A 14,969-nucleotide genomic window follows, 5' to 3' on the forward strand; every position below is an offset into this window, starting at 1 on the left:
ATACAAAATATATTTTTGTTTATTAAAAACCTTTGTTTTTGGTCAATCACGAGAACCTAGGTAAACTCAAAGGCCTATTAAAGTTAACCACCTCTCAGGTATAAGATTATGTTTTGACAGCTCAATTATTCAGCTACTGTCGTTAATAAATTTAATTTACCTAAGTCAGGGGTTCTTAACCGGTGTTCCGTGGACTTGGTATAAGTGTTCCACCAAAATCTTGAAATCAGTAAGAAAAATTTTTAAAAATGTATATAACTACTGTTGTATTTTACGGCTGTGTTCCGCGAAAACCTTATGTGGAATACAAGTGTTTCGTCATTCGAAAAATGTTAAGAACCATTGCCCTAAGTAGAGTTTAAGATTATCGTTTATAAATTCCTCAAATGTACTTTAATGACTCTTCAATACTTTATAATATAAATTATTACGAATTTTATTGGTTAATTAACAATATAGCCCAATATGACTTACTATTGTACATTTTTTTTCGTTTTTAAATAATTTTAATCACATTCATTACATGGATGTAAAAAAAATTTAGAATAATGTATGTACATTTAAAAATGAAGACAAGACATAATACATTGTTGGTGTATTCTTTAATTTAAAACTCATTGACATAAATAAACATGTTGATACACTTACAAAAATTGGTTTTCAATCACTTTACATAATGTTCACACTGTATAATTATTTATTTCGGTTTTTTATCTATTTTAGTTGTATTATCGAATTGATAAAAAAAAAACAATAAACCTAATAGTAGAAGTACAAAAAATAGTTACTAGTATCCAACAATTAATAGTGCTGTTAACTATAAAAAATAAAGTAAGTAATATACAACAACAAATATAGTAATTAACACTAATATCACAAACATTATGATATTTTTTTAACCACCTGACCTAATTATTAAACTTAAAAGCTTAATTCTGATATCTGTGTAACAACTCTGAGTAAATGTGAAAAATCATCAGCATTGGCACTTTTTCGCAGCAATTCACCGTAGATTATTTTTAATTCATTTGTTTTGTTAGCCAACCTATAATGAGTTCAAATAAATTTATAATTATTAATATTACATATTTATTTAAACATTAGTTGAATAAAAAAATTACTTATCACACTTTATATTTATTATAAGTAAATTTCATATTAACTTTTTAGATTTTCTTATTGTCTAACTTAATTTGAACTAATTTTTGACAAAAACATAGCAAAAATAATTAGGTATTAATTATTCTAATGTAATAATTTAAATATAACATGATACATTTTGAAAATTTCATTGTGCAAAGAAAATAATAATATATTTAAAAGCAAAAGTTACGGCAATTAACGATTTTAAAATTATAATATAATTATTACTAAAAACTTTATAGGAAAATATAACTATACATTAAAATATATAATATTTTAAAAATTTTAAAGATCCATTAAAAAAAATCTATCCTATGTATATTCAATAATTTTTAATAACTGTAAGAACAGCTAAGAGGAAGCTTATTCAATTTTCAAGTCTTAGGTCATGAGTCACCAAATGGCGACCAGCAGACAAAGAATAAATAATACATATTATTTCATCAACATTATGTGTTATTGTTGTAAATTATTATTTTTGATAAATATTATTGATTTTTAAATAATGTAAATATGTACTTAAAATTTCGATGGCCTGCGAAACATTTTCAGATTCCTAATGTGGCCCTTCAAAAATATAAATTGGTGACCCCTATCAAAATTGAAAATTTTTGCATTTTACAAAATAACTTAGACATTTTTAAGTTTTTGTCATATGCTATCTTATAACTGCTATCTTAACTTATAACTATTATCAAATAAATTATACCTGTATTTTTAATAATTTTAATTTTTTATAAAAACAACTTATGAGTGATAAGAAAATCATGCACTACATTTTCAAACTTTTTAACAAGAATAAAATTGTATTTTCTCTTAAAAATGTCGAAATACTCACTTTGATGTTTTTGCCATAGCCAACTTAATCATGGACTTTAATATATGTTGTAATCTTTCTTCTAAAAGTTTTAATAACTTTTTTTTTTTCTTTTCACTATCTTGGTCATCTTCACTACTACGATCTGTTTTTTCAAGACTATCATTATGATCATCTAAATATTTTTCCTTGCACTCATCAATACTATTTTCTTCTAACATTTTTAATATAGAAATACATTTTCCCAAAGTTTGTGTTATGGACATGATAAATTTTACTTTGGATTGAGAATTAGTGGAACCTAAGTGGTAATAATAATTTAAATTATTTCAAATTATTGTAAAATCAAACACATTTACATACTGTCAATTTGAAGCTCATCTAAAGCAATGTTTTTTATGAGTATTTCAAGACACTCTAATGGACGATCCATTTTAAAAAACATTTCATATGCACGATTATAATGAGATGTACACTGATGAAGGGTACTTTTAAACTTTGGAACATCCACTTCCAAACACCTAATAAAAAAAAATTATGAACTTGTAGTCACAAGCTAAGAGTACAAATCTTACTAAAAAGTGACAATTTATCATTAGAAATAAATGAATAGTAAGTATAGAATTAGTGTTTTTAAAGACATACAATATATTATATTATTACTACTATAATTATACTTTAACAATATTCCATTATTACCTTAAACGATGGTGATATAATGAAGCCAGTCGGTCGTGAATATATGCTGCTCGAAATTCATACAATAATTTTCTAGATGAATCATTTTCTAAATCACAATATTTTAAAGCTTTCAAAAGTAAACTGATAACTTCTTTCTCGGCTTCAACCCTATCCTAAAAGTTGTAAGATTTTTTTCTATGAGTCAAAACAAATTTTAAATTGGACTGACTACTTTATACTTACACTGAATACAGATGGATCATCTTGAGATTGTATAGCCATATTGTAAATGGTTGTTGATAAGTCCCAGCAAACCATGTCCCAGAGTTGTGGGTTGAAACGACGATTGCCCAACACTGCCAAACCTTTCATGTAACTTTCTACAGCCTAAAATATTAGTATATAAAAACTAAAAGGCTTACAATATTTCTTAAATCTACTGGCATGGTTAATTTAAATTTAAAAACAATAACTAACCTTGTTAGTAAAATCCTCATCTTTTAAAAATTCTCCTAAAGAAATCATGTATTGTGATGAATAGTAAGATACATGTCTATACAATCGGCCCATGTTTGAATACAGTAATGCGAGATTAATTAGATCTTCAGTACTTTCGAATTTATCTATTCCCTTAGACAAATAATGTTTGGATTGTTTTAACAGCCATTGTAATCTTGAAGGAGTTAGCTCAATTTTATCTCTTAAAGCAGCTAAAAAAATTACATGAAATTTATATCAACACCAATTATCTTAGGCTTAAGAAAAAGACTTACTTGCAATTTCGTCTATGTATCCTGATGTGATTTCATTGTAAACATTACCAATTCTTCTGTTCAGATTATTTTTGTTTATTTCATTTGTTTCTAATTCTAAAGAACGTCCATAACAATTAGCTGCTGAATTCAACATATTCTCCTTTGACTCAAACGATCTTGGTATTAAATTGAAATCTAACATATTATCAAATAAATATTTTTTTATTGAAATATAAATATTTTTAGCAGAAATTACCTGCTTGTGTACAATTATCACATTCGCTTTGCAATGCTTCTCTTATTTCTATATCATAATTTGCATCAGTTTTGAACTCATCTGTATATTGTTGGGCTTTATCCCAGTTTTGAGCAATCAACAAACAGCAATCACCACAACGTCCTAATAAAAATCCAAATAGATCGTTGATATTTGTGTTAATAATACATAGCCGGCATTCAAACACAGATCGAAAGTGTTTCAATGCTACTCCATACCTATAGTAAAAATAAATGTTTAACATAAAACAATATCACAAATATTTTTTGCAACTTACTTGTTACATGTAAACTCATGTTCGGCTAATGCAGCATAGGATAAACATGCTTTTTCATAGAGTAACACCCGTAAATGTTGTTTCCATGAATCACTGTCCTTAGCATCGGGCGGATTACGCCAAGTGGGCATCGTTTCGGCAATAGATTTACATAGTAATGTGCTAGGACTGAAAACAAAGAAATCAAAAGAATACAATGATTTTTTTGATCAATTTTTTTAACATATATATTTTTGGGGTGGATACAATTTTTTCCTAGCCAATTTTGATGGCCTGCAAAAAATTTTCAGACTCCTAATATAGCAATTAAAAAATATTAATTGGTGACTCCTGCTCTAGCCCATAAAGAAGTAAATTATTTTGCGCATGAAGACTGACAGCAGTGTCTGATATTTAATTGATTTTAACATTATTGTTGGTATGTCAAATACATTCACTAAGACTTATGTAGTTTGGTACACAGTTTATTTTTCTTGTGGGCTGGAGTATAGCAACCATAAACCGATGATTAATATAATTATATTATCATAGCAACTCGAGAATACATTTTTTAATCATAATATATATGTGATTCAATGTTTTTCTTTATAACAAAGAAGATATCAAGTAGCCCTCAACGTTAATGAACATTTAATTTATAAGTACTTACACATTTTTAGTTTCATTATCATTCTCAATAATTATATTAGCTTTGTTACGTTTGCGATTTTTATTTTTAACGCTTTTGTTGACAATTTTTTCATTTTTCATTTGTTGATCTGTTTCAGAAACAGTATATGGCATAGGAATTGCATCAGAAGATGTAGCCATTTTAGGCTCATCCTCAAATTGTTTCTAAAGTTAAAGCATTTATATTATATTAATTAAATAAAAATTATTAGTCAATTATTTTTTTTCAAACCATATTATTTTCATCTGTACAATGTGGATTAAGATTCTTAAAATACTGTAAACAATTCAAACCACAACCGACATGATATAATGCTTTTTGACAACGTTCTTCTAATGTCTTTACTACAGGCTCTGATCGAGGAAACTTATGTTCTAAAATAATAAATAATAAATATAAATACCAAATTCAATGAAAATTATAATTTGGTAAAATTAATCATGATTACTTTTTTTTTTATTTTTTTTTTTATGTGACAAACATAAATCATGTACATCAACAGAAAATGTGGGTGATTCATCATCAGAGTCAAATGATGAATCATCATCAGAATCAATATGAGATGTAAAAGAATCTTCACCAATATTAGTTAAATCTTCTAGTTTAGGAGATGTAGGATTAGTATTAACTGGGATATAGAGATCAGATAACATATAGTTCACGGATGTAACAATCTGTAGATCATAAAAGAGATTAAGCATTATTAAAACTATTACAAACTATTCAATTTTAAATTTATTATTGATTACTTGAGGGTACTTTGTTTTGTTTAATAATTTTAAACAATTATTTAGCAACATTTGGATAGTAATTGGACTAGATGGTATTCCAACATCTGGGTTATGTTTTAAATTTCGAGCAACGCGATATAACAGCATAGCAACAGGAACAGTGAATGGATTTTGACCTTCACATCTTCCTTCAACTAGTGATTCTGAGCATAATGATGTTAAATCGTAAAGTTTCACTACATCGTCATTTTTACCTACAGTGAAATAAATATAATTAAGACATTTACACATAAAATACGGTCAACAATCCAGTATTCAGAGCTTTCAATTAATTTTTATTTTATACCTTTGAATAACCAGTACGTATGACCAGCTTTAGTGGCATTTGACTTCAAAAATGATAATATATTTTGCGCAACATCTCTAATGACTTTAGGTGAAAATGTTGAGTCATTTAAATATGGCAAATCTTCAGTTTTTACTAATTCGTACTTTTGAACAATACCATTTAAATGATAACACATTACAACTTCAGGAACATTACACATCAAATTATCTAACCAATAATCAATCCCAGTTAACACACTTATGGGTTTTGACATATCTCTAAATAAAAAAATTGAAAATTAATATTATGTTTATTGAATACAAAACTATAGAAGTATAGACTATTATTCAAGTTAAATACTAAACCTCAATCTCAGACTTATGCAAGGATAAGTGCCACCTCCAAAAATTGGCAAATCTGTGCCGAGTAACATTCGCAGATCTTCAAAATTCCATAAGACATTTTGGTTAAATAATCGATGAGTTTTAGGATCATCAGGGAATTCTTCTTCTGGTGTAGGTTCGGGTAAAGGAGGAGCTGACTGCAAATAATTTATAGTTTAATAAACATATATACATAATATATTTATTATTTAACTAGTAATCAAGTTTCAATAAACACTAAATAATATATACAGGACAATTATTTTATCAAACAACACTAATTATTTCTAAATCTATTAATGTTTTTGAAAATAATTTTTTTACATGATTTAATGTAATTTTTTTTATTTCATACCATCAATGGCTTCAGAAAAGAAAAGTCAACTATATCAAATTTTTGTTCTGAGACAAGTAAATGAAAAACATAACAAATTCAATAAAGACCTATACTTGGTATTTATTGATTATAAACAGGCGTATAATATAAATAGAGAAGATTTATGGAACACAATGATCCTGAAAAAGTATGTTAATATGATAAATCTATGCAACTACAAAACAGAATAAAAAATGACATTTCTGGGTGAAATATCATCAGCCTTAAAAGTAAACTCAGGTTTGCATCAGGAAAGTGCTTTATCCCCAACTTATTTAATTTAGAGCTTGAAAAGGTGATAAGAGAACTAAATCATAGTCATCTAGTGGAAGTGGCAAATAAAGAAATAATACATATTGGCGCATGCAGATGACATTACAACTAATCGTCTGAATTTTGATTTTTATGTATCACAATACTCTGAGAAATATTCAGCTTCAAAATATAAAATTAAAAATGTATACTTTCATTCAAAAAAGTAAAAATATTGCAAATATAAATAATTTAAGAAAATGTTTTATTTTGACTAGAAATTATATAAAATAAAATATATTTAAAAAACATTAATATATTTAAAAATAATGAGTGTTGTGCGATAAAAGAATTAATCAATACAATTACAAGACTAAAAAATACATACTAATGAAGGTGGACTAGGTAACATTTTATTTGGTAATTGATAGTCATTGTTGGAATTTGATGATTCAGCAATGCTATAATGTAAGAACTTTGAAATCAAACTTCTTTGTTGTATTACATCAAAAGTATTCACCTTATGAGTAATACATTTCTCCTATATTCAGTAAGACAAATAATAAGATAAAATAAAAAATAAATTATAATTAAGAATCGAATATTTAGCATCTAAACTAATATGTATATTAATTTTCCGTTGCTCTATGAATTTAAAATTATATATAACATATAAAATATTGAAATTGAATATTAAAGCAGATATATAATAATTAAATACAATTTATCTTACTTTTCTATCAAATGATTCTAAAATATGACCATAGAAAAATTTTCTAAGCCATTCCCAGTCATCTACTGTTTGTACCATCAAATGTTTATGAACATCAAATTCATCAAGGAGCAATGTATTTTCAATCCTATGAACCATCATACTCACCTACAATAAATTTAAATAATTTAATTAAAATAAATAATTATTAATTATACAACAACATAACAAACTTAAGTTTTCAGAAGTCGGTAGACTAATATATAATGCATTGAAGCATAGATTTACATTAACAGCACTACCATTTTTTTTTTTTTTTTTTTATTATCAATTGAAACTCAATCTAAATAAACATATTTTTATATTCCAATCAATATGCTAGATCAGCGTTTTCCAAACTTTTTCTCTGCCGGACCCCTTAAGAGATAATAAAAATGATCGTGAACCCCTTAATAAAAATTAAAATTAAAAACAATAATAAATAATAATACTAAATTGATTGCTTTATTTTCTAAACCAAGCTTAATTTACGTTTGAGGACCCCCTCTGCTATACGAGCAGACTTCTAAGGGTCCACGGACCTCAGTTTGCAAAATGCTGTGCTAGATCAAAATGTGAGTTCCAAAAATTCATAAACATATTTCTCAGTGTATTAATTGTCAGGACTATAGTTACATATTTCTATTGTTATGGCAAACCCTATTGTGTTAAGTGAGGAAAACAACCTAGTTCTGAACCTTGTATAAAAAATCATGAACAATCCTGTGATACATGCTCAATGCGGAAAAAGCCACATAGCCAAATACTGTGGATGCACACATTTCAAAAAGTTACAACAATTAAGAAAATAACTATATCCCAACACACAGTAAACATTGATAAAAAATCAATTAAAATTAGCAAGAAAATGCTCCAAAACACACACCAAAAATTATTATTTAGGAAAAAATTTGGTTGAATAAACAATATATATACTCATGAGTAATAATATATGCATAAAATATGCTTACACGCTCTAAATACCTAATTGCTGTACTTAAGATATAGTTAGTTATAACACTGTATTAATTATCAGAACATATAAACTATCAATAGTTTATTATATTTTTAGCTAACATAATAATTATTAAATTTCAACAAATTACAGATTTGTTACTGTAAGGTATTTTTAATAGTCGTTTGATATTTTCAGCATCTGACACAACATCAACTTCGCCAATGCAATCTGGAAACATGTGAGCCATTTGAAAACTAAAAAACATAAAATTAATGCAATTAATTAATAAATAATAATGTTTTTAAAAATCTAATATTTTCTTACCTAGAAAACCCATCTGAATGAGATAACATGTGTTTTAAGCCATATGATTCTGCTGCACTGCTCAACCAATTTGATGGTGGTAAATTTAGATCAGTATTACATTGAAGATGAGCAAAATTAGGTGGTCGAAGAACAGAAGAATATTTTACAACAGCCTTTGATTTAATTGTATCAAATTCAGTTTTTGATATTTGAAGAGAATTAATTTTATTGTTTTTTTTATCCTAAAACAAATTAGTGACATTCAATAAAAATATAATTCATAATTAGTTAAAATGCTTTTATAAGTGGGGCTTAGGATTTCATATAAATATTTAAGAAATTATTTTAAAAAAAATAAATGCATCTATTTTGTAGCATTTGTATATATATATATAACCTATGTATTTATACCTAACCTAAAGACAACTTAAATCATTCATTAAAACCAGTAATTTTTTATTATGTAAGGTATTTGCTTTGCATAGCGTTTTCATAGATATTTATGTAATAATAATTTTTTTTAAGGGGGCCCTACATATTTTTTTACACCTCAGAGTTCAAGACTCGGCATTACTTCTATGCAATGTAAAAATGTCGGTAGATCAGAAATACTTGTAAAATTGTCCTGCACCAAACTGTTTACCTAAATAATCTTACAATTTTAATAATAATCATTGTTTGTTATTTGTATTAAATGGGGCCACTTTTAAAAAACTTTAAACTAGTATTTAAATATATTTAAGATTCAAAATCTTAATTCTTTTCAAAATATATATAAAATCCCTTAAATAACCGGTATGTGACATCTTCTTAAAAGGTTGAAAATTAAAAATAATAAACATGCAAAGCTCAAGAGATACATATACAAAGGTAAAACAGGTTACCATAGTATGACCAAGTAACGAGAATAATCAGTTAGTCGTCTAAAGCAAGTTTCGTCACATTATAGACAGTACTTCAAACTAAATTTTAAAATATTAAAGATAAACTATCACAGTTACAATCGTTAAAAATGGAAAAAACATTATTATTTTGAATTTATGTCTTACCATGACTGTTGTGCTTATCAAACAATTCGTTGTTAAAAAATGCCTTTTAACAGCAAAACCATAAAAATGTAATGACCGTCAAATCTGAACAATAACCGCGAGTAAAGCACTAAACATAACCAATTAAGTTAAAATCACTGGAAGTACGATATTACCTCAAGTGACGACTCGAAACTCGAAAGTAATATTAACACACTAATACGATTAAAGATAGATGATAGATCTTCAACTGTAGTTAAAAGCACAGGTTTAGTTAGTTAGTCAGTGATAGCACAGAATAAAAATAATTTTTAAATATAATAATTTCACACGTATAAATCAGCATGACCCCGGAACGGGACAGTAATAAACACTGAGAAAACAATATGTAGGACATCAATATGTATATCTACATCATTACGAGTCATATTATTTGCATCTATAACAAGTATAATATAATAATATAAATTAATAATTATAAATATTAATTAATAAATAATAATGGAATCGGAATAATATGTGTTAGATACTTAAATGATAACGGAAAATGACTGATAGCAGCGGACGTCCGTGTTCCGTGATGCTGGTATATTCTGTGATTTTGGTAGCTACAAACCACAAGCTCATAATAACAACGATAAATAATAACACAGAATGATTATCTAATTACGCTATCTAGTTGAGTTGGCATAGAATAATAAATATAAAATACCTATTGTAAGTTTGTATTTTTTTTTTTCAAAAATGTAGAATTAAGTGAGAGAGAATTGTTAAAAAAATTTTAAAATATCGTCTTTTTGTGATCTTCAAAGATTTAATTACGAGTGCTTCGTCTTTGGTTTTTACTAAGTATATTACTATATTAGTATGGTTGATGCTAATATAAAAGTAACTAGTTACTAGTATATAACTTGGTATAACTATATAACTATAGCTACTATTATATTATTATTGCTTAAAAGTTTTAACTTTATTCATATTCTCACCCAGTCTCAGAGGTTAGTCGTAAGTCCAATGGCGCCGATCTATATTTCATGTTATGGGAAAAAAATGCTGGTGTTAGACCCACCTACAAAAAAAATGTTTAGTTAGTTACGTTTCGAACATACAAGATACTGCATAACAAGCTATTTTTGATTATCACCCACCCACTCATAAATGTTTCTTAGGAATTTTCCCCAGTTCATACCCGTGTTCGACATTACTGTTGGTACATACCAAATTTGAATATTGACAAAACTGGATATTTTAACAAAAAATAACGATTATATAGTTATCTATTTTGTTCTAAGATATTACAAAAATATTATTTGAAGACACCAATTCGTGTATTATTATTTAACACTAATAGAGAAGTATTCAAAATATTATGTAGATTAGTTTTAAGCTGTTTATGCCATAAACTTACTAACACCTGCAGTGGCAGCTCGTCAGGGGTCTTTGAGACGGCGACTCATCATGAAAAAAAAAGCTAAATAAAAATTTGAAGAAAATTGTAGAATAATTTAATATTTTTATTTATTTTGAAAATAATTATGATGGTTTTCGATATTAATATTGATTATTGATAATATTTTATTTTGTATTATATTTTTACATTAATAATGAGAAGACGAGTGTCATTCAATAATAATACGGGCGATAAATATCGATAACAACAACTAATTACTAATTCATGCGATTCCAATGGCAGAAACTTTGAACGAGTCTAGTCTCAATGTCGACGATGTGGTTACTGAATGTATGGACATGAAATATGACACAACTAAGTTTCACAAAAAAAAATAGATGTTTATGTGAGTTTGATTTTCTATACTTTTGGAGCTTTAATTTACTTTTTTAGACATAAAATAAATACATACTTATTGCACCGGACAATCTTCTACCCGCCGGGTGACGTATACGTATGCATATTTTATTCCCGAACGCGCAATGCATAAAATACGTGAGACCGAAAATATGTAATCGTCATATTACCAGAGACCAGACCCATTTTATAGAACAATAATTTATATTTATACTAATTATATAAATAGCATTTTTCATTTTTAACCGGTCGAGTACCCGACTAATATAAGTTTTTTTTATCCCTTACCAAAATAAAAAGTTTTCCGAAAAGATGAATTAATATTTTATAATTGTCTGAATTTTGAATTTTGATGACATTATTGGATATTCATTTCATATTTCTGTGATAACTATTTCTCCTCAACCGATTTTTATTTTTTGTAGTAATTTAAAAACGAATTATTATAGTTATATGATAATTTTAACAAATGTTAATGTTTGCATTTCTTATAAATATTATAATTTTCAAAATATTTTGACTATACACTTATAGGATAAAATAAACATATAGCATAATATCATAAATAGATGCATATATTATATATATATATATATATATATTAATATCGCAAATTATCTAAGCATATTAATTAGAACTTATCGATTAATTTTAAAATCAGTAAAAATAGTATGAGTATGTATTATTCCTAAACAGGACGGTACCGAAACGGAAATGATATGTGACTATATGTGTATAACGAGTTGAATGTGAATAACTGATTGTATTTAGAAATTAATTTTATTAATTTTGTAAGTCCTTCTTTATTATATGTAATCTATTAACTATTTAGTATGTAATATCAGTTTAATGATTAAACTTTTAAATATTTTTAAAATTATTAATCATTTAGTTTAGCCAAACCGTAAACTACTGTATCATCTACATGTAAACTAGGTTAAGTATGTCACTATAACGAATTTGAACAATTTAAATTTAATGTATAAGCATTGTGTACAATGTAAAATAAATTATGCTGGTCGAAGATGATCTTATTTTTCGGTGAGAAATTTAACCAAACAACTATTGAAATTATAAAATTATAATTTAAAGGATAATTCAGGATAATATACAACTATTATGATTTTACGTATAAAATTAATTAGATACCAAAAGTTTCGTATGCAAGACAGCTGAAATATAATAATAAATCCTATAAAATCACAAAAAGTTCTATAATTAAAACATTATCATAATATTTATCATCCATGGCAAACGGCAATCGTCGTAATTTGTAGGAGACGTCTAACAATTCTAATAATTTTATTTAACAGTCGTCAAACAACAGCCTTCAGTAGTTCAGAACATGACAAGTACTCTCATTTTCATAAAATATTTCAATGATTTTATTCCGAAGGGTAAAGAAGACGAATGAAGAAATAAACTAACTGTTTCTTCGGCGTCGATGTACGATTGAACTTTAATATGGCACAGCTTGATTTCGCCGAAAAGCGTCGAAGGATAATTACGTAGGTTAATTGTCCTATAATTATGGGGTAGTAATAAATTTACTTTTTATACATGAAATAAATGTTTATTGACTTCTACAAGCTGTTACCCCAATGACAGACCTATATTTTATTTCCGACCGTTCAATCCAATGAAGTAGTCGGCAATAACCGGCGGGTTATTGTATATATGACCCGTTTTAAATTCTAAAACACTGAAATTTTTTTTTTTTTTATATTTTATAATTTTAAAGTTTTAGAAAATATTTTTTTCCATAGCAAATAATTTAAGAATATAAAATTTTTATTTTTATCTGGTCCGCAAACTGTTTTTAATTTGTGAATGTGGCCTGAGAGCTGAAAGTTCAATAAGGTTACCGACCATGAATTAATGATGAAATTGCCAAGAATAAAATAAAATCGTTAAGTACACCTTAAATCTTGGACGTAGCGACAAATGTATGATTTTATAATTATGTAGTTTATTTTTTGTTTATTTTCTTTTATCATAAATTCTTGTAGAAAATATGATCTATTTGGTACTTCGGGTGGTAAATAGTAAAATAAAACAAAAAAACTGAAATTATTACGCTATATCCTTGTATAATTTCAACCCGGAGAATGATTGGCAGTATCAATAAGAAGCTTATCTGAATAACAAGTGTCGCAAGGCTGTGTTTGTTTAATACAATAATTTTTTGAACAGTAGTACAATATATTATGAATATTTCTTTAAATTAATAATAATAATTCGTATATTTAACTTTTATGGTTTTTTTCAGATAATATACTGTACTACGGTTTTAGGTGTTCTTTTTATTTTAATAATACGTTGATAAATTACCAATTTTTTCGATTTCTTTTTTTATCACATAGCTAGTTTATCTTTGTGTATGTTTGAATTTATATTTTTTATAGTTATTGTGCTGTTTAACTTTCTTATAAAAGAGAGTGAGGAATTTAAAAGGTGGCCACCAAACAGAAAGTTAAACTGCAATATACTATAATCTTCTTAGTTCTTGTTTACATTTTTAACTGATAAATTATGAATATAAAATTTAAAATTAATTTAAATTCAAAAATAAAAGAACACCAACACAGATTTCTGAAATATTAAAATTGTTTTTTCTATGAGTTTAAATTGCATTTAATCAGCACATTAGTTGAAGTTTTATAGAAACCGAACGTTTGGCTGGATCATGGACTATCCACCGACGAAGAATTTGTCATTGAGCTTGTCGTATGCGCTCTACTACCCAATTTATATACAAGGAAATTGTTGAGGTGTAAAAGGAAAGGGTGTTAAACCACTCAAAGTATAAGGTAAGGTACTATTTAATATTTCATATGTATAATATTAATTACCTATATATTTAGAAAGAACAATAGTTTTTGGACATACTTGGATAAAAATGGACGTAATAATAGTGGATTAAGCATTGGAGCACAACTATAATTAGTTTATTATTGGTGTCAAGATTTAAAGCAGTCCACAATTATAACTTTAACCAGTAAATCAGCTCATACAGTGTGTGACTGAATGAAATTGTGTCGTGATGTACCGTCAGAATATTTAAAAACTGCAATAAATTAGGAGGACCTGGAATAGTTATCCAAGTAGACAAATATTTGTTACGAGGATCAAGGAAAAATAATTAAAGACGACTTCGACTTGGAGATTTACCAGATTTTATTACTTTACACTTATTTAATACATTTATGTACCTTTTACTGATACTATTATATTATATTAATTTTTATTTAGTTGTCCCCTTACGCGTCAGCGCTCATCTCTCGTCCACTCATTCAACACATTGACTTTCGCCGGCCAGCAACACACATATTATACACATTACCCGTTTTTGTAGCTTGTACAATACCGAAAATCGTATTTTTATTTCTAGATTTCCTTGTTGAAATAAATTATATAGTATTATTGCTT

The 14,969-nt window shown here is 26.6% G+C and overlaps 1 protein-coding gene across 3 annotated transcripts; it reads right to left on the reverse strand.

Moving 5' to 3' along the window:
• Positions 1 to 593: 593 nt before the first annotated feature.
• Positions 594 to 10,343, reverse strand: LOC113549215 (erythroid differentiation-related factor 1). Of its 3 annotated transcripts, none has more exons than XM_026950407.1 (21): positions 10,264 to 10,343; positions 9,755 to 10,172; positions 8,724 to 8,947; positions 8,548 to 8,653; positions 7,424 to 7,570; positions 7,079 to 7,231; positions 6,045 to 6,220; positions 5,698 to 5,957; positions 5,370 to 5,605; positions 5,069 to 5,294; positions 4,852 to 4,994; positions 4,600 to 4,784; positions 3,951 to 4,118; positions 3,653 to 3,891; positions 3,415 to 3,591; positions 3,119 to 3,351; positions 2,885 to 3,028; positions 2,660 to 2,814; positions 2,324 to 2,481; positions 1,982 to 2,261; positions 594 to 1,045 (listed from the first exon to the last, which is right to left on the reverse strand). In XM_026950407.1, exons 2-21 carry the CDS (start codon positions 9,755 to 9,757, stop codon positions 922 to 924), a joined length of 3,537 nt encoding a protein of 1,178 aa, XP_026806208.1. In that variant the 5' UTR covers positions 9,758 to 10,172; positions 10,264 to 10,343; the 3' UTR covers positions 594 to 921. The 3 variants fall into 3 exon arrangements, with proteins under 3 accessions (XP_026806208.1, XP_026806209.1, XP_026806207.1); XM_026950408.1 differs by lacking the exon at positions 10,264 to 10,343 and having other exon boundaries at positions 9,755 to 9,838; positions 9,910 to 10,240; XM_026950406.1 differs by lacking the exon at positions 10,264 to 10,343 and having other exon boundaries at positions 9,755 to 10,240.
• Between the last annotated feature and the right edge of the window lie 4,626 nt (positions 10,344 to 14,969).

The sequence above is a fragment of the Rhopalosiphum maidis genome, chromosome 1, assembly GCF_003676215.2.
Source record: "Rhopalosiphum maidis isolate BTI-1 chromosome 1, ASM367621v3, whole genome shotgun sequence".
In the NCBI taxonomy this organism is placed as follows: domain Eukaryota; kingdom Metazoa; phylum Arthropoda; class Insecta; order Hemiptera; family Aphididae; genus Rhopalosiphum; species Rhopalosiphum maidis.

Bases quoted from the DNA above. Each gene is read 5' to 3' on its own strand.
- LOC113549215 (XM_026950407.1), bottom strand. The intron at 4,785-4,851 runs GTTTGAAAAAAA...CTTTAACTTTAG, and splicing joins GTACAGATGAAAATAATATG to AAACAATTTGAGGATGAGCC. The intron at 2,262-2,323 runs GTATGTAAATGT...ATTACCACTTAG, and splicing joins AGATGAGCTTCAAATTGACA to GTTCCACTAATTCTCAATCC.